Raw genomic sequence first — 19,688 nt, 5'->3', positions numbered from 1 at the left:
CAAATCAAGTGTCTCGAGGGGCTTTACATCTGTGCAACATACGACACCCTCTGAAAAGGAAAAGGTTCCTTTTTTTTTTTAAAATCAGTAACTCCTTAGATAAATATCAATTGGATTAATTAAGTAAATCAGTTGCATCTTTTCCATTTGATCACAGATATGAAGTAGATATTCACGTAGACATGGAAGTTGTAAAATGTGTGCAGAGCAGCAGGAACCAATTCACTATCAACACATTAGTGTGATTCTTGTCAGCAAGATCGGTATCAGGTGACACGTTTTCAGACTTCTGTACTGTTTCTGTCAATCTATCTGTCGTGTCTTTCCCAGGGAGCTATTGAGGCCATTAAAAAAAAACAAAAAAACATCTTTATTTCCACAGGCCTCTGGCTCCCTCTTGTGGTCAGCTCTGTTAATAGCAGATTATGTCACAAAACCTGCTTCAACTCATCTGTTAAATTAAAACAGCCATTTACAGATTAATCATCACAGCACAGTCACGTTTTACATTTTCAAGTACGTCTTTAATTACAGGATATTCAGAAAATCATTCACCACTTTGAAAATTATGAAGCTTTACTGGGAATGTTCATCTCAGCCGCAAGTGTTTAACAATTTTTAACCATCAGTTGGGGGGAAAAAAATGATTGTGCAGGAATGTCTAAAAGCAAACATAAAAAAAACAAAAAAAAAACAACAAAAAAACATAATTCCTTAGTAAATACAGCTGAAACACCACAACGGTTTATTTATATTTAGTTTTATTCTGTGGAATGTAAAAATATTAACATTCAGCATTTCCAGACAAAGCAACATTAAATGTGTAAAACTGACGTGACCTAGATCAGTCCTGCAGTGAACACTAATGAACCAGGCCATCCATTTCTTTGCTTTTCACTGGCCAAACTATGAAATGTTTAATGATTTAAAAAGGAACATTCACTTGCCAAATGACAGGAAATTTGGTCTTATTGTTAGAAAATTACATGAATTTCAGTGCCGTTTGGAAGGAGCAATTTGTCAGTTTAAGCTATAAGCAAACTCTAAAATGTAGCTGGATGGTCCATGTAGTGAAAGTGTTGACCAGCGAACAGATAGAATGAATCTTCCTGTCCTGACAAAGGCCCTCAGTGAACAACACAGCAGTCCTCAAAGGGTTTTTTTTTTTCCTTCCAGCTCTCAAGTCTCTGCTGATGAACAGTTTTTAAAGACACCTTTCCTTTCAAAAAAAGAAACCGTAACATAAATCAGGGATGAGACCATGAACTGCTAAGAAAACGAAAATCACCCATTAGGTGGCGTTTGTCCCAAAACAGAACGTAATAAAAAACAAGAGATCACACCCCTGACAAAAAAACTTGAACTCTATGTAAAACCGCCTTTTTTTTTTTTTTAACCTTCCTCCTCTCTGTCTCTCTGTTCCCTCCCTTCCTGTTTCACTTTAAGTCGTTTCTGTCCGTTCTGCTGCATCTCACTCGTACTCAGCGATCAGCACCATCATGCCGACTCCGAACAGCAGGGCCAGAATCTCCATCAGAGACTGGCCGAAACTGGAGCGACCCGCTAGCAGTTCTGGGAGCACGGTCACCGTAGCGATGTAAACAAACCCGCCGGCTGTGAAGGGCAGGATCCAGGCCGTCGCCGCGGCGCCCACTCCTTCAGCCAATAGGGAGCAAGCTGTGCCGGCCAGAGCTCCCAGGGCAGTCAGCAGCTGTAGACACATGGCCTGATGGGAAACAGAAAGAAGATTTTTGACTGATTGTCAACATTTTAACACAAATTACAGATATTAATTAATTTATAACATTTTCTTTGGTGTTAAGGGTTCATTAAGGCTGCAAATAACGATTATTTTCATTATCGATTAAGCTGTTGATTATTTTCTCGATTAATCGATTAGTTGTTTGTTCAATAAAATGTCAAAAAAATGGTGAAACACAACCATCACTGTTTCAAAAGCCCAAGATGACATCTTTAAATGTCTTGTTTTGTCACGACCAACCGTCCAAAACCCAAAAATATTCAGTTTACTGTCATGGAAGACTAAAGAAACCAGAAAATATTCACATAGAGAAGCTGGAAACAGAGAATTTTGACATCTTTTCCTAAAAAAAATGACTCAAAACATTTAATTGATTACCAAAATAGTTGGCGATAGAGCTGTAACTAACTATTATTTTCGTTATCACTGAACCTGCTGATTATTTTCTCGATTAATCGGTGAATGTTTTGGTTTATAAAATGTCAGGAAAAAAAAAAAAGAACAATGCCATGACAGTTTCACAAAACCTAATTTAACATATTCAAAAGTGTCTTTTTATTTGTTTACTTTCATATATGACAAACAAAAGCATCAAATGGTCACACAAAGTGAAATTTTGGCACTTTTGCTGGAATAATGGCAAAACAATTATTAAATTATCAAAAAAGTTGTTGATTCATGTTTTGATGATCGATTAATTGTTACAACTCCAGTGTTCGTGTCATGAAACTTTCTGCGTTTTGCTTTGACCTGTTTCTATTTTAATTTGCCGTACTTGTGAGTCAAACTGTGAGCTATCAGAAGAGAAAATAACGACATAAAAGAAAAAGATGAAGAATTCATGGCATCATGTTTCTTTCTTAGTCCTCTTCAACACCATTATGCAAATTTTACAGTTTAATAAAAACTAAATTCCTATGAAAATAAACCTGCATAACATAGTGAACAATTAAGATTAATGACCGGTAATTACACCCTGATTTGCTTGCAGCTCATTCTTGAGGTTTGAAAAAATAACGTTGAATTTCTTGACATCAACAGTGACGTTCAAGGACTTTGGGACTCAAACAAACAAAATCAAAGAGGGAAACTTTAAATATAGCTGGCTGCAAAGTACATTTACCAGCTTTTATATACACCAAAGGGTTTCCCGCAGTGTGGTGGACCACCTCCACCAACAAAGACCACTTCTGGTAACATCAGAAAAATGTTTTCACTTTAATTAAGTAGAATATTAACCTCAGAGGGCAAAGTTCACACAGTAAAGACCATTTCTAAACACTACTGTTCCTGTGGAAAACTCTGTTTCCCTCCTGTATGTTTGTTCTTGGCACAGTGTGTAATTACACTCTTTTATGTTTTACATAAAGCACTTTGAATTGCCTTGTTGTTGAAATGTGCTATGCAAATAAACTTGCCTTACGCTGAGAGCCTGTGAGAACCAAAGGCAAATTCCTTTTAAGTGACAGCAGGATATCGGGCCAATAAACAGATTCTTTCTAAGATGATGGAAATATTCTTTATTATATTTGACTCTTGACTAAATCTACCTTCCTCTTGGTGCAGCCAGACTGGACGAGGATGGCGAAGTCTCCGATCTCGTGCGGGACCTCGTGCAACAGGATGGTGAGGGTGGTGACGGCACCGACTGCTGGACCAACCAGGAACGATGCTCCGATTGCCAGGCCGTCGGTGAAATTATGTGTGAAGTCAGCTGCCAAGTTCAGGTAACCTGACACCTTGATGTCTGCGTTAGAGGACAAAACGGAGAAAAGTTGTAGCAAACACTTTTGAGAGTGGATAAATGCACTGTTTTTCAGCCAGACTGCATCTGGAACACTCTTCTCGTAAGTGGGTCAGGGATTAAGATTCAACAGTGGCACATCTCTGTGCTAAAAGGATCACTAGTTTGTGTTGAAAAGGAGAGGTCACAATGTTCTGAGGGAGATTTCCACAATGCCAACAGCACATATCTTCCCTGACGTGACTGACTGAGGTGAAGCCAAAAGAACAAGTTTCAGCTTCACGGGAAGCAGCACAAAAACTGTTTCCAGCCCCTGCAAGCAAATGGACTTGATACACAAGATGTTGACGCTAAATAATTGATTGATAAAGATCTTCATAACAACCAAGAAAACCTGTTTATGGCTCCAGCAAAACATGACTTGGGCTGAGTACAAAATCAGTCCCTCATATTTTATTCCCTGCATCCAGTAAAAACAGCTTAACGCCGAGTAAGTTCGTAAATTCTAATTACGAATCATCATTTTGCAGGACCATTGGTGTGGTGTGAAAACTACACATTTTTTCAAAAGTAATGAGTAGGGTTTTCAGAAAGTAGTGAGCATGCATTGAACACAACTTTATTCATTCGATTGTGGGATTTTTTTTTAGGGCAATAGTGCACACGTGATACATTACACACTTAAAATTCAATCATTAACGCACTAGGTAACAAACAGGGAGACAGTGCAAGTAAGACTCGCTTTTAACATAAAAAAAGTAATCAATCATTCGATTAATCAGTTGGTCAATCGACAGAAAATTTTACTATTTTGATTATCGAATAATCGTTTAAACATTTGCTGGTTGCAGCTTCTTTTGTGTCATACATGATAGTAAACTGAATATCTTTGGATTTTGGAGTGCTCACATTTTATAGACAAACCGCTTAATTGATTAATGGAGGAAATAATCGTCAGATTAATTGATAATGACAATAATCTTTAGTTGCAGCCCTGATAAGTGTTGTGTCAGTATTCGCAGTATGAAACTAAATGTAAAAAAACGCATCACTGACCAAAAACTTGCATTATTAAGGTAAAACATCATTTTTGATTTTGCAACGCAAATACTGGGCCATCATACAGTATCAGGAAACCAGTATAGTTTGAGTTTGAGTTACTTTTGGTCCATCCAGAGTGGGATGTTTTTTAATACCAGCAACCAAAACTGAACTCTTTGTGGTATTTCACTTCCCATGTGAACACTGATTTGATTATTTGGTGGTCAAAAGAGGTCAGAGCATCAAGGTTAAAAGTAGGCAAAATTCTGTCTAAAAGCATTAGTTTCAGTGCATTATAATTCAACTCATAGTCAATAAAATGCTGCTAAAACAATCGTTATACAGTAACAGTCAACGTTTGACTGGTACTGTGTAACCATTGTTTGTAGGGATCTGTTCATCTATTTTGTTTCCAAAAATCTCATCTTCTAATCTAATCTTTGTGTTTCTTGCTCACCTGTGCTCGTCTCCTCTTTCTTAGACGCCTTCTTGTCTTTTTTGTCTTTCTCCTCTTTCTTCTTCTCCTCTTCCTTCTCTTCTTCGCCATCGCTGACCTTTTCCTTGGGAGCAGCTGAAAATGTTTATTTATTTAAAAAAAATTATTAGTCAATCGACAGATAATAAACCTGCGAACTATTTTGATAATCGATTAATGATTTCAGTTATTTTTCAAGCAAAAATACCAAAACATTCTCTAGTTCCATCTTCTGAAATGTGCAAATTTTCCTGTTGTTCTTCAACGTATGTTGGACAAAACAAGCAAATTAAAGGCATCACTGAAAGCTTTAAGAAATCTCTAGTTTTTAACATTTCACAAACAAACAATCTGTCGATTAATTCTAACACTAGATCAGCGTCTACCGGCATACCATGCGAGTGGCTGTGAGAATGTCCGTGGCCGTGCCCTCCCTTCAGCAGACGCACAAATTTCTCTACAACCAGGAAGGCGATGATCCCACCGAGAACCCACAGACCCACTGACATCATGTGACCGTGGGCAGCTCCTGTGGAGAGAAGAGAGGCAACACTGGTTGGAAATGATGAACAGAGTTTGATCCAGAGTTTACTGGTTTTGGTAAATTACTTTGGTTTAACACCTGTCAATAACCAGATTACCAGGTGACACTTGAACTAAGAGAAAAAGACGTCGTTTTTTTTTTTGTATTCTGAGATGCAAACATGTCACAACTCATCTGCTCTGCTGTCTAATAACTTCATCGCATACCGTGAGAGTGTCCGTGGTCATGTGATTCTTCGCCGGCGTGCGAGTGGCCGTGATCTTCGTCTCCATGGTGAGAGTGGGGCTCTGTGCAGAACAAACATGACACAGGAAACAGACTTTAATCTCAAAAGGCCAAACTGAAGAGACTGACGACACTTTCGCTTGACGTATCTGTGTTGTCGGGGAGCGTCTGTTCGTTGTCATCGGTAGCTGACAGAAAATACTGTGTGTATGTTTAGTACGTTAAGGTTTCGCAGGAGTGTTTTATCTGTTCACATTCACAAATCACTGACAGAGAGGCAACATCAAATATTAGAAAACAGTGAAAAGTCGTAAAACTTGTAGTTAAACTAAGTAACTTCACACTTTCATAGCTCTATGTAAATAGAAAAAATAATTATTTTTATCTCTATTGTTGCTGGAAGCCTAAGCTGAGCTGCTCCTTACACTCAAAGGGTCGAATGATTACGGTTGAGTATGAAACTGAGCTAAAAAAGTCATTAAAAAACAGATTTATGGATCAACTACCTACCCAGAGCATGCGGTATGAGGTGGAGGAAGGCGTCGCCCAGCAGACCACCGGAGGCGAAACTGAGCAGCACCTTGAGCAGGTTCTGGTGCTGGTCGCTGTTGGACTGAACGGGGATCAGGAACAGGATGAGGAAAGGAGCTGCGCTGATCAGCAGGGTGGCTCCAATAGCCTGCGGACAGAGACGGAGGGAAGTTAACGAGTCATTAGTGTCGTCACCCGGCAGGAAAGAATCATCAGTTCATTTAGCAAAAAAACATGTCTGTGGATGTGTGGAACATCATTTATAAAGAACAAATCTGTTTGGATTTGATATTGTTATTGATAAGTAAAAAGATGAGATGCTACTTGGTGGTGTTGTCAATGAAAAACAGATAACTCGATGATGCTTTAAGAGCTTAGATAATGAGCTTAAGGCTGGCTGTTGTGAGTCCATATGATGTGTTTGTGAGCTATGATGGGAAACAGACAGGACTCACAAGTTCCTCAAAAAAGAAGCAGCAAAAGAAGTTTTACATGAACTAGTGAAACTAGTGGTAGTAAACTGAAAACACAAAGCACTGATGAAAAGTTGCAGGCTGCACACATCGCTGACATCGACGGCCCAAAATTAATCTTGCATCCAGAGAACTGCTGACTTTACAACAGTCATGACCTCTGATTTACCTCTGGTGACAGAGATGAATCAGCAATAGTGTTGAGAAAAATTTTACTCAACTGCATTAAACTATAAGGTTCAGGTTGACAAAATAACATGAACACTTACAACAGAATTCAACAGTAAAACAACACACCAAACTACAGCTTTTAAATGTCAATTTCTACAGAAAACCTTTAGTATGTTGATTAAACAGAATAAACCGGCTCTTCTTCCAGCTTTACGCCCATATTTACTGTGGCAGGTTGACATATTTTTATTTGAAATGTGAAAGAGGAAAAGAGGAAACAGACTTTCACAACTGTGAGGCCGCTTACTACAGAGTCAGCGTGACCCTGCCAAACACCCATGACAGTATCTTGCTCATGACAGGACAAAACACTGAATATCTCCTTCCTGTGTCTAACACGGATATATTCCCAGACAGAATTAAAACCCATTGTGTCAGTTGTAACCTGCGTCCAGAGCTCCACCGTGCTCCTCTTCTCTCCCTCCGCCTCCCTCTTCACCCTCTCCCCTCCGTGCGCGTGCCCGTGTCCACTCTCCTCCTTGTGCACCCGAACGATATCCTCATGATGAGCGTGCCCATGTCCGTGATCATGAGAGTGTGCGTGTCCGTGGTCGTGAGAGTGCGCGTGTCCGTGGTCGTGAGAGTGGGCGTGTCCGTGGTGCTCCTCTTCTTCTACGGGAATGTTGGCCTCGGCGCTCCACTTGCTCGCTCCGTGGAACATCTTCACCTCAGGGCCGTGAGAGTGGCCGTGGTCGTCGTCCTCTCCGTGGGAGTGACCGTGGTGATGGTGGCCGTGGTGATGGTGGCCATGATGGTGGCCGTGGGAGTGGGCGTGTCCGTGGTCGCCGTGAGAGTGGCTGTGAGCGATGGCTGAATGGGAGGCTAACAGCAGTGCTGCAGATGTGGCCAGTGTCAGTACCAGCAGACGTAAACAGCCCATATTATTCCCTTTGACGAAAAGAGAAGGGAAGAAGAAAACATAAAATAAATGAAAAGTGGCTGATGATTAAACTCAGAGGTCCTGTTTACATCTACACCCTAAGCTACATCATGTGTCTTGGGTGCAGGTGCTGAATAATAAAGGAAACATTTTCTGTATTGGTATATTGTACAATAACTTTTCATGGTGGGTTGAAAATAACAGAACATGCAGTAGAGCTAAAAGGAACCATCCAGAGCTGCAACAATTAGTCAATAAATCAGTTAATTGCAAACTATAAAATTAATCATCAACTAAGAAAGACAAGAAGTCCAAATTCTCTGGTTCCAGCTTCTTAAATATGAATATTTTCTGGGTTTTTTTTAGTCGTCTAAGATGGTGAACTGAGTATCTTTGAGTTTTGGACTGTTGGTCGAGACAAAAGAAGACATCTGAGGAAGTCATCTTGATCTTTGGGAAGGAGTGATCAATATTTTTCACCATTTTCTGACATCTTATGAGCCGAACAACCAATCGATCAATCGAGTAAAGCATCCCTGTGTGATTTGTGTGACATGATGATCGTTTTTGACACATTATGCTTTTACCGTAGACACATAACACACAACAGCCTCCTTAAAGCGCAGCAGCCTCCCCGGCTGTGAGTGTGAGCGCAGAGCGACACTACATAGTGAAGCGCTTGTGAGTAGGGATCAGTTTGGGAAGGAGCCTAAAATGATCCATCTTTCTCCCTGTGACACATAAATGAAGTGTATATTCACATTAAAAAGCCGACAAGGTGGACACCATATGGTCAAAGTTGCATTTCTACTCACACCATAGCACACCCTGTATGTAGTCAGATGTGTTGCAGATTATCACCATCAGTGAGCTATCCATTCTTCAACCGGTCAGCCAGTTTGCATTTTTAGTGCCAACATGGAAAATATTCATATTGCACTGGAATCAGGCCACTGCGCTGACTGAATATGAGGCTTTTCCAGTAAAATATGATATGATTATTTCCTCAATTAATCCATTAGTTGTTTCGTCTATAAAATGTAAGAAAATGGTTAAAAGTGTCGAATCACTGTTTCCCAAATCACATTTGAGAAGTAGGAATCAGAGAATTTGGACATTTTTTTCTTCAAAAACGACAAACAATTAACCGATCATTAAAATACTTGGCGATTGATTTAACAGTTGGCAACTCATCTATTAATCGATGAATCATTGCGGCTCTTCTGTGCAGCACACGTGGCGATCTTTCTGTGCTGCATTAAAAGGATGAGTTTACAATTTTTCAAGCTTATCTTAAAACAACAGTGAGGTGACCTAATGAACATTGAAACAGGTTTTTCTTGCCGTAATCATTCCTCCTCTTCATACTGACCATTAGAAGATCCCTTCATAATGCACTTACAATGGAAGTGAAAATCCACAGTCCTCCTTCTGTGCCAAAATGTATTTACAAGTTTATCTGAAGCTAAAATGAAGCTTCAGCATCCAAATGAGTCAAATCAAGTAGATATCTTTCAACTTTTTAGTGCCAAAGTCCCTCTTTTTGTTACTATACTTCCAGCTCAACAGGGAAACACAAAGAGGGAATTTGATGCTAAAAAGACTGTAAATGTGTCAGATATCCACTTGATATGATTAACTCAGACTGCTGAAGCCTCATAAAAGCTTCAGATCAACTTTTAATCACATTTTTGCACTAAATGACTGTGTGGACACACTGTGGATTTTGGCCTCCATCACTTACACTGAAAGCACATCTGAAGGGGATCTTTTAATATCCAGTATGAACAGGAGGAAAGATTACAGCGAGGAAAACCTCTTTCACTGTTCATATGGACACCTGACTGTTGATTTGAGACACAGTTGAATAACTGAAAACCTATCCTTTAAGATTATGCTATGCTAGACATAGATGTCCATTAATACTGTTATAAAACAATGCAATGTTATAGTATTTAATACAGCAGTAGCAGGTATCAATGCCTACTGATGTAACATCATGCAGACTGTGTTCACGTTAAAACCGTAAGGAGACATTCATTGTTAACTACCCATGTGAGTTTGACTCAGTTTAAGCTAAATTGTCTTGTGATTGTTTATTTGCTTGCGGCTTCACACGTCGGATGTAAAGCGGATTGATAATCTCTTAACTACAGAAAAGCGTGAACTTTAATCTCACAGTAAACAGTAAAAGCCAGTCATCAAACAGTGACTACTGATCACCGGTTTCCCTAAAGTTGTAAAGAAAGCCTGCTAGCTGGCTAGCTAGCTACAATTCAACTTGCTAACATGTCGCTGCAGCCGGAGCAATATCACTGCAATAACAATGAAAAGCACAAAAGTTAATTCTTACCAGATTGTGCAAATTATCACTGCCTGTTGGGCCGCTGGGTGCCTCTGCTCGGTAAACTGCTGATATTTCTGTCTACGCTGATACTACTTGTAGCTGTGTATTAAGACGTGGCATTTACTCAACTGAACTAACCGAAATCTCGCGAGAACGTGTCCAATTCCAAGTGTGGCTCCTTCTGGCGCTCCCTCGTCGTTGCTACTAGTGAGATGAAAAAAATAGATGTTTTATTTTTTATGAGACGATTATCGTGACACGTGGAGGATTTTATAATACTCCGAAAACAAGTTTAGTCACGAATAAAGTAAAAAATGGCTTTAGATTAAAGGACGGGTAAAGCGGTCTAGACAGAAATCTCGCGAGAAGAAGCTATTATTTTGAATCATCCGAGACAGCATCCTGGAGGACAGTAGGATGCAGATCCGTATGTCCGTTGCCTCGACACTCTTGCTGCAGTTAACAATGTAAATAATTAAATAACAGTCAGGTGTCCATATGAACAGTGAAAGAGGTTTTCCTCGCTGTAATCTTTCCTCCTGTTCATACTGGCAACTAAAAGATCCCCCTCAAATGTGCTTTCTGTGTAAGTGATGGGGGACAAAATCCACAGTGTGTCCACATAGTCATTTTGTGCAAAAATGATCCCTTATATTGTAAGTGCATTATGAAGGGATCTTCTAATGGTCAGTATGAACAAGAGGGATGATTACATGATGAAAAAAAACTATTTAAATGTCCATTTAGGCACCTAAGACACTCTGAAAAACTGTGAATGCATCCTTTAAATAAATAAATATGCGCAGCAGGTTAAAATTAACAGTAGAGAAATGGGTTGTCAGCATTAATAACAGCTGCATAATACCTACATTATATTTTGTAGAAATGTATGTAAAACGTAGATTTGTTTTGGAAAATAAAATCATGAACTACAGTATACTGTAAAAACATTGTTTTACAATGCATTATCATTCCCGGAACTGGAAAGTTATTTTTGTAGTAGGCTTCCTGTAACTTCTTATAACGTAATAAAGTCTGACTTAGCAACTTTTGAGTTTTTCATTACTTCATGAAGTCAGGCTTAAGACGATTTTGTGTTTACTTTGGGGAAAGCAGCACTGGGCAGTCTATGTTGACCTGTTCTGGACAAATGGCGGGCGATTTCTCGTTTCAGATTAAAACAGATAAATATAATATATAATATATAATATATAATATATAATATATGGTGACTGATTTTTTTAAGAACAATATCATCGGTATTCAGTTTGTTATGTCACATTCATACTGGACAAATTACAAAGTTGGATTTGATAGTCCTGTTGAAAAATAATAATACTTATTATCATAATTAGCCTAGTAGAATATTTCCCTTTAACAACATTGGTCTCCTTATTGGTCACATCTGAACTGTGACTCTTCACTGACAGACACGCCCCACGTACCTGTCAGTATAAAAGACACATTTAACATCAGCTGACTCTGGCTCTGGAGCTCTGCCTACTTATCCAAACAAGATGAGGAAATTAATTGTGTTGCTCCTCTTCTCTCACGTTGTCTCATCAGGTAAAATCACATTTATAATTCTAAGTGTTATTCCTGTTGTTGCTGTAAAAGTTGTTTGTTTTATTCCTCTATCTATCTTCGGTATTGCACCACTCTGTCACTGCACACTTTCACTTTCACTTTTTTTCAATCATATCACTGAACTAACGATAATGAAAATGACATACGATTATATTATTATTAAGTCGGTGCATTATGAGTTATTATGAGTTTAGACTTTGTTTGTAAAATGTCAATGTCATGATCACATGTTGAAAAAAGCTTGACGATAGGAAACCACCGCTCACTGTTGCTAGGAGACCGCAATGTATGTTGAAACGACCAATGCTGCTCATTCTGATGTATTAGAGTTACATTAATTAATGCGCAATAACATTCCTACAGTATAATAGGCCTATTTTTCTGTTGCAACTTAGCAAATCCTTGCTGCAACGAGTGTGCTGTAATTGCTTGTTTGTTTAAAAAAATATTGTATACTGGCCATTTACATCACTTGTTGCTCAACATTTACATTCAACAAAAATATTACGTTTGATTTATTTGTGATTTAACAGAAATTAAAAGTTTAGTGGGGGGGGGGGATTGACAACCAATTATCCAATCAAACAAAACTAAACAAAAAAATTGTATAAAATACCATTCACATCCTGAAAACCTTCTTTATCCTACAGTGAAACACTCCCTGAAATATTTCCTCACTGCAACTTCTGGAGTGCCAAACTTCCCAGAGTTTGTGGGCGCTGCGATGGTTGATGAAGTTCAGGTGGGTTACTGCGACAGCAACATCAAGACAGCAGAACCTAAACAGGACTGGATGAAAAGATTGATAAAGGACGACCCACAGCATCTGGAGTGGTATGCTCTGAAGTGTTTAGGTAATCAGCAGGTCTTCAGAGCCAACATTGACAGCTTGAAGCAGCGCTTAAACCAAACTGGAGGTACAATATCTTTATGTTCATGTTTGACTTCTACTGCTCAAATGTGCACACACACATACCTTCTCCATGTTTTTGATAAGGAACCCTAATAATTCACATACTTGAGTGAAACATAAATTACTGCTACCTTTGGTCTAAGTCCACATCCCAAAAACCTAGTCAGCATCTGCAGGTAAAAATGCTGGTGGCTTTATGAAATTATTTACTGATGGATGGACCAGTTTAAGGACATGGCTCTTTTCTATATTTTTCTTATTGTCAACACATCTCATGCACAGAGCCAAAGCAACAATGAACTTATCCTACTTACAAGTATTGTGTGTGTATCCAAAGCCTGATATATGTGCCGTAGACATCCGTTGTTGTCCAGAAACTATTAAAAACACATCAATGAGCCACACTTCTGCACTGTGTGACATGTTCCTTCGCCAGCTATCAGTAGTCTTCGGAGCAGTTTCTAAACAAACTACAGTAGTCATTGTCTTAATGGCAAAGGAACATATCATCCAGTACAGCAGTGTGGCTCACTGACATGTTTTCAATAACAACAGTAGAGGTCTTCGGTACAGAGGAATAAGATATATCAGGCTTTGGATAATCACAATACTTGTTAGTAGATCAATCTATTGTTGGTTTGGCTCTGCACATGAGATTTGTTGACAATAAGAAGAATATAGAAAATCACCAGCCTTATCCTTTAAGAAACACAGACCACCACTCAGCCATGATAACAGTCTTGTTGGTGACAGTGACTCTCCATGACTGTTGGGTTGTTATGTTTCCCTGCTATTTCTCTCCTGTCTACCGGTAGTCATTAGGGTGTTCCTGCCTTTGACACTAAAGTTGTGTTTAGACTGAAATCAGCCCTGCATTGGGTAGATCTCACTCTGTTTCCCAGCAGTCTCTGCTTTCTCTCTCTCTCTGAGTCGTCCACACTGTCCAGATGATGATTGGCTGTGAGTGGCTTCCATGCAGCCAATAACAGTGTAGATCTTCTGTTTTGATGTCTGTGGATATGTGTGCCCATGTGGTGAAGATGTGATATCAATGCTGACTATTCTGCCATGTCTCTCTCTCTCTTAGGCTCCCATATTTTACAGAGGATGAACGGCTGTGAATGGGACGACGAGACAGGAGAGATTGTTGGTTTTAATCAGTACGGTTATGATGGAGAAGACTTCATAGCACTGGACCTGCAGACACTGACATGGATCGCTCCAAAACCACAAGCTCTCATCACCAAACTAAGATGGGATACTGAGAAAGCTCGATTAGAATACAATAAGAACTACTACATTCACAAATGCCCTGAGTGGCTGAAGAAATATGTGCACTATGGGAAGAGCTTTCTGCGGAGAACAGGTGGAATAACTGTACATGGCCAGATGTAATATTGTATATGGACACAACATTCAAGTGCCTTTTCTGTTTTGAATGCATATTAACATTCCTATGAAAATAAAACAATATATAGACACACAACTCAATTATTATGTGTCCCAGTTTAAACCCATCTGTTTCTGTCTGCCTCTCTCCAGAGTTTCCCTCAGTGTCTCTCCTCCAGAAGACTCCCTCCTCTCCAGTCAGCTGCCACGCTACAGGTTTCTACCCTGACAGAGCCATGATGTTCTGGAGGAAAGATGGAGAGGAGCTTTATGAGAATGTTGAACATGGAGAGATCCTCTCCAACCATGACGGATCCTTCCAGATGAGCATTGAGCTGAAACTTTCATCAGTCCCGCCTGAAGACTGGAGGAGGTACGAATGTGTGTTTCAGCTCTCAGGTGTGAAGGACGACATCGTCACTGAACTGAACAAAGCAGTGATCAGAACCAACTGGGGTAAGACCTGCTACCTCTGCCTATGTCTTGTTTATTTTGTTTGTCTGTTACCTAGCAGGATATCTCAAGAAGTGCAAAACAGTTTTCTGTGAAAGTTGATGGAGTGTTAGATCATAGACCCATGAATCAGATTTTGTTGTATATAGTGCCACCATGTGGCTATTTATAAATCACTACCTCTTGGCTTGAGGCTTCTGTTTCTGTTATGCTACGTTTTTCCAGGAATCTGTGGTTCAAGACAAATCTTTTAGTGAGGACAAATGATCCACCAATTTGAAGTTGCATATCAGACTTGACCTGGGGATGTTTACAGTTCATGGTTGCACCAAGGAAAAGGGGAACCCCCTTCAAAAAAGTTTCTTATATTAAGTACTATTAGTTTACAGCTTCACTATCTGTGAAGCTTTCCAAGTTGTTAGTTGACATAATCAGCATTAACACATTGTGCAACTGCAACCAAATTTAGATGACAGGTGCTGACATCTACTCCGTGAGGTCCTGCAAAGTTTGATGGCTTTTCACATCTAGAGATGGAGCTACTGAGTCCATGGTACATAACTTGGTTGCCTTGTGCAGGATAAGGTTCTATATAAATAAATTTGCCTTGCCTTGCCTTATAAACTACTTTAAATTTTTGCTTTTCTGTCCTGAACTTTGAGGTGTAGAAAGTTATTTCCTTGTGAATTCTTTGGTTCGTCGAAAATAAGGCATATTCACTTTTCTCATGAAGGGATTTCTGCCAGTGAACAACTGTACCCATTTAAAACAAAACACTGATGTGCACCTCTTTACTGAAAGTGTATTTGATTTTTATTATTTACAACACATTTGCTTGAGTAATATTGATTGACAATGCTGCTAACTCTGCCTGAATGAACCCAAACTGGGAATGTTCTGTTCCGGTTCCAGTTTATCCCTCAGACTTCCCTGCTGTCGCCGTCATTGGAGGTGTTGCAGGACTGTTGCTCCTGCCTGCTGTCGGCATCGCTGCATTTTTCATCTGGAGCAGAAACTGTCAGGGTGAGAGACATTAATGTTTTACTCCACTAATGAATTTAAAAGGAATACATGTGATAGTCTAACATAAAGAGTAGCTGCATATTTTGTGTGGTACTTTCGGTAAGTGAATCCATTTGTTTGACATTTCAAATGATAATAAAGTGCAAAGAAGGTTTTTTCTGAAATATTTATCATTTTGTAACATTGTTATCTCATCTATATTTCAGGGTTTCAGCTTGTTAACAGTAAGTATTATATCTTGAAATATTTTAATTGATCTTTTTCACCTTGTAGATGAACAAATCATTTCCTGTTCACTTTAAAAGCAAATGTTCTGCATAATGTGGGCACAGTTTTGGGCCAAGGTTTTACTGTTGATGTTTATTAACTATTTGTCTTGACAGGGGAACAGTGAAGATTAGAAGAGGATTCTGAACTCCACTGAATGAAAAGTCAACAAAATCAAAGAGAGAGCATTTTCTCTGAGAGATCAAACATCGAGTACTAAAGTTTCTGAATGAGGTGAAACACTTCTGCCCAGGAACACACAGCCTTCATAAAGAGAGGTAAAGCTAATGACTTCCAGCTAACTGTTGGTCATCAGTCCCCCTCAGTGGAGCTCTGACCCACCAGCATGTTGATGCTGAGTACCTTGGACAGCTCCAGGATCAGGACTCTGGACAGCAGCCATGAGAGTCAACACATCATTGTGTAAACTCTTCAGACTCTGACTTTCTTGACTCTGAAGCTGCAGTGACAAAAACTTGTCAAACCTACAAAACAACCATGGAGACAGTTTGTAGGAAGCAGGGAAATATACAATTTGCATTTGTTTCCAGTGTGTTTGTCACATTTACTTGGCTAAATATCCACCTGTAGAATTTCATCTTTTTCCATCTGTTCAAGCAAGTTTGCTCTCATGTGATCAAGGATCTATTCTCCATGACGTCTGGCAGAGACAGCTACAGTGTGTAGTGAGACAGAAAATGCATTGTGTTGAAAGTTTAATATGCGTCATGACTTATTTGATAGAGTGTGTGTGAGCAAGAGGGACACTGAGAAATAAAAAAAGACGACATTTTCTGATATTCTGATATTTTCATCATACTGGTGATGCCCTCTCTAGTCTCAAAAAAAGTGTCAATGCAGCTTCAAACCGTCACTCTTTAAACTAATCAAAACATCACTTCCACAAGTCTGTTTGCTTCATTTTATTGTAAGACTTGGAATTGAATCAACTTTTGACTTAAATTGTTTAAACATGTCTATTTTCTATTTATAATTTAAGTGTTGAGTAAGTTGTGAGTGAGTTATGATCTAATTATAATTGCTTATTAAGGCAGCATCTAATAAATATTTTCATTATCAATTAATCTGCCAATTGTTTTCTCTATTACTTGATTAATCACTTTGTCTGTAAAATGTCAGAAAATAATGATGATGATCGTTATAATTCCCCAGAGTCAAAGGTGACGTCCTTAAATGTCTTATTTTGTCAGAACAGCAAGACAAAAACCCAAATATATTCAGTTTACTATTATATATGACAAACAAAAGCATTAAATCATCACATTTCAGAAGCCAAAGGCAACAAATATTTTGGCATTTCTGCTTTAAAAATGACAAAAAGGATTATTCAATTATCAAAATACTTGCTGATTAAGTTTCTGTTGATCGACTATTTGATTAATCAACTAAACCTTGCAGCACTATTGCTGGTAGGATGTTTTTGATTCAAATGTTAGCAGTCATTCAGTGTTTGATCTCAGGGCAAAGACTGTGCTGTGGTTTACTGATGCTGACAGCTGGTATGACTGCACTGCAGTATTAGTGAGAGACAGGAAATTATGAGGCCGAACCCTCAATCTTGATCACAACTTAGTCAGATGTTGTTCACCACTCACAGTATGTATTAGACACAAATCAAATAAAAAGTGTCATTATTAGTGTGTGGTTTTGCCACAATGCAAGACAGAATGTCGCATACTTTATGATAAAAAGACATTGGTCTCTTAAGGAATCAGGAAACACAGGTTTGGTACATTCTGTTCATAGTTACATATAGTTCCAGTGTATGGCAGTGTAGTCAGTCGAGTAGCCTGCCCTGAGATGGGTACATTACTATAAAAAATAAAATAAAAATACAATTTATTTGTCTTAAATTAAAATTTTCTCTGTGAGAAAATAACTAACTTTCTAAACCCATCAGACACAAAAACTGGGCAGGTCACATGCTTCATTATTTTTTTCATACAGGTTCTATCTTTGGTTCATTCACTGCTGAGCACCTGCCGCACGAGGTTCATCTGTTTTGGTCACCTCGACTTTTTTTATTGGAATAAGATGAAGACGTTATTTTTATTGCTCCACTTCTGTCACGTCGCCTCTTAAAGTAAGATCACACTTTAATTCTTTCCTTTATATCCCTTTCTGTAACATTAGTTCTACCTTCTTCTCAACTTTAAGACTGCACAAATCGAAATACTGACATTCTCACACAGAAACAGTAAATGATTAATCTCACGTATCACAAAATGAACTGTAGGCCATACACCTGACTTCATTTTAATGCTGTTACTGTAAACCAGAGAATTACCAAATTACCATGCAGCCTGTGAGATTGTCATCAAAGTCACAGCATCTACACAGAATTTCAGATTTCTTCGTTCACCCAAAAGCTGTATATTGAATTACATTTACTTGCACACTCAGCAGCTCATTTGAGTTCTTTCCTAATTTTTTCTCTTTACATTCACGTAAGTGAAGCATGTTATAAAATGTTTGTCAAAAGACGTTTCATTTCCTGTAATCTGTGGTGAACTGTGTATATCAGCAACAGGAAATGTTAAACCACTGTATGGGGGGAGACGAAACTTCAATTAAATTAAAAAAAAAATCCAGCAACTGTCCAGCTCTTAAAGGGAACTGTGAAAGAGGTTTCCCTCACTGTAATCATTCTTCCTGTTCATACTTGCTACTAAAAGATCCCCTTTAAATGTGCTTTCACTGTAAACGATGGAGGCCAAAATCCACAGTGTGTACACAACAATCATTTTGTGCAAAAATGCATTTAAAAGTTTATCTGAAGCTTATATAAGGCTTCATTTACAGTCTTCTTAGCATCAAATTCCTTCTTTGTGTTTCCCTGTTGAGCTGTGGTGGAACTATTTGGCACTAAAAAGACTATACATAGAAAAACGACTGAAGCTTTATATTTGCTTCAGGATAATAAATAATAATAATAAAGAATAATGCAACAACAATAAATAATATATAAATAAATAAAATAAAATGAACACATGACAGTAGGACTGAGCAGCAGCAAAATATTTTTGAAGAGAAAGACATAACAGTAATCTTGATGTCAGAGAGGAGTGGCTGGTTGTAAAAAAAATCCTTGACTGACTGGGAGCTTTGCAGCGATCAACCTCAGATACGTAAATTTCTGGCTTTATCTTTATCACCAACAAACATCTTATTCCTTCTTGTTTCCACTGAAGAACAACAAAAATTAAACTCTGATAGCTGAAGAGCTTTTTACACATGACTTTTTTCTTTCATTTACTTGGTAATTACATTACATTGGAACACTGTGAGACTGATTTGGAGATGAAAATCAAAAGACAGAAAAACATAAAATAAAACGTATTTTTCTTTTGTCTCTGCCTTGACTACCATTAGTGCACATTAGATAAATAAATATGTGCAGCAGGTTAAAATTATCAGTGGGGAAAGGTGCTGTCAGTATTAATAACAGCTGCATAATACCTACATTATATTTTGTTGAAACGTATTTAAAACTTAGATTTGTTGTGTAAAATAAAATCATGAACTACAGTATACTGTAAAAACATTGTTTTACAATGCATTATCATCCCTGGGACTGGAAAGTTATTTTTGTAGTAGGCTTCCTGTAACTTCTTATAATGTAATAAAGTCTGACTTAGCAACTTTTGAGTTTTTCATTACTTCATGAAGTCAGGCTTAAGTAGATTTTGTGTTTATTTTGGGAAAAGCAGAACTGACCAGTCAATGTTGACCTGTTCTGGACAAATGGCGGGCAATTTCTCATTTCAGGTTAAATAAAAAGA

The 19,688-nt window shown here is 38.4% G+C and overlaps 2 protein-coding genes across 2 annotated transcripts; one reads left to right on the top strand and one right to left on the bottom strand.

Annotated features, from left to right (window-relative positions):
* Positions 1 to 502: 502 nt before the first annotated feature.
* slc39a7 (solute carrier family 39 member 7) lies at positions 503 to 10,416 on the bottom strand. The gene is made up of 8 exons (XM_067611948.1): positions 10,260 to 10,416; positions 7,412 to 7,914; positions 6,302 to 6,470; positions 5,773 to 5,853; positions 5,417 to 5,551; positions 5,005 to 5,118; positions 3,313 to 3,509; positions 503 to 1,726 (listed from the first exon to the last, which is right to left on the bottom strand). The coding sequence occupies exons 2-8, from the start codon at positions 7,904 to 7,906 to the stop codon at positions 1,472 to 1,474; spliced, it is 1,446 nt and encodes a 481-aa protein (XP_067468049.1). The 5' UTR covers positions 7,907 to 7,914; positions 10,260 to 10,416; the 3' UTR covers positions 503 to 1,471.
* Positions 10,417 to 11,623: 1,207 nt separating this feature from the next.
* Positions 11,624 to 16,901, top strand: LOC137198250 (major histocompatibility complex class I-related gene protein-like). Its single transcript, XM_067611967.1, has 7 exons — positions 11,624 to 11,819; positions 12,491 to 12,757; positions 13,841 to 14,119; positions 14,296 to 14,598; positions 15,508 to 15,618; positions 15,825 to 15,842; positions 16,002 to 16,901. Exons 1-7 carry the CDS (start codon positions 11,771 to 11,773, stop codon positions 16,010 to 16,012), a joined length of 1,038 nt encoding a protein of 345 aa, XP_067468068.1. The 5' UTR covers positions 11,624 to 11,770; the 3' UTR covers positions 16,013 to 16,901.
* The last annotated feature ends 2,787 nt before the right edge of the window (positions 16,902 to 19,688 follow it).

The sequence above is a fragment of the Thunnus thynnus genome, chromosome 15, assembly GCF_963924715.1.
Source record: "Thunnus thynnus chromosome 15, fThuThy2.1, whole genome shotgun sequence".
In the NCBI taxonomy this organism is placed as follows: domain Eukaryota; kingdom Metazoa; phylum Chordata; class Actinopteri; order Scombriformes; family Scombridae; genus Thunnus; species Thunnus thynnus.
The sequence above is the reverse complement of the archived record's forward strand: the minus strand, read 5'-3'. Positions and strand labels throughout refer to the sequence as shown.

Bases quoted from the DNA above. Each gene is read 5' to 3' on its own strand.
- slc39a7 (XM_067611948.1), bottom strand. From the start codon at position 7,906: ATGGGCTGTTTACGTCTGCTGGTACTGACACTGGCCACATCTGCAGCA. The intron at 6,471-7,411 runs GTTACAACTGAC...CTCTGTCCGCAG, and splicing joins CGGTGGAGCTCTGGACGCAG to GCTATTGGAGCCACCCTGCT. The intron at 5,119-5,416 runs GTATGCCGGTAG...AAACATTTTCAG, and splicing joins TTCTCACAGCCACTCGCATG to CTGCTCCCAAGGAAAAGGTC.
- LOC137198250 (XM_067611967.1), top strand. From the start codon at position 11,771: ATGAGGAAATTAATTGTGTTGCTCCTCTTCTCTCACGTTGTCTCATCA. The intron at 12,758-13,840 runs GTACAATATCTT...TCTCTCTCTTAG, and splicing joins GCGCTTAAACCAAACTGGAG to GCTCCCATATTTTACAGAGG. The intron at 14,599-15,507 runs GTAAGACCTGCT...TTCCGGTTCCAG, and splicing joins AGTGATCAGAACCAACTGGG to TTTATCCCTCAGACTTCCCT.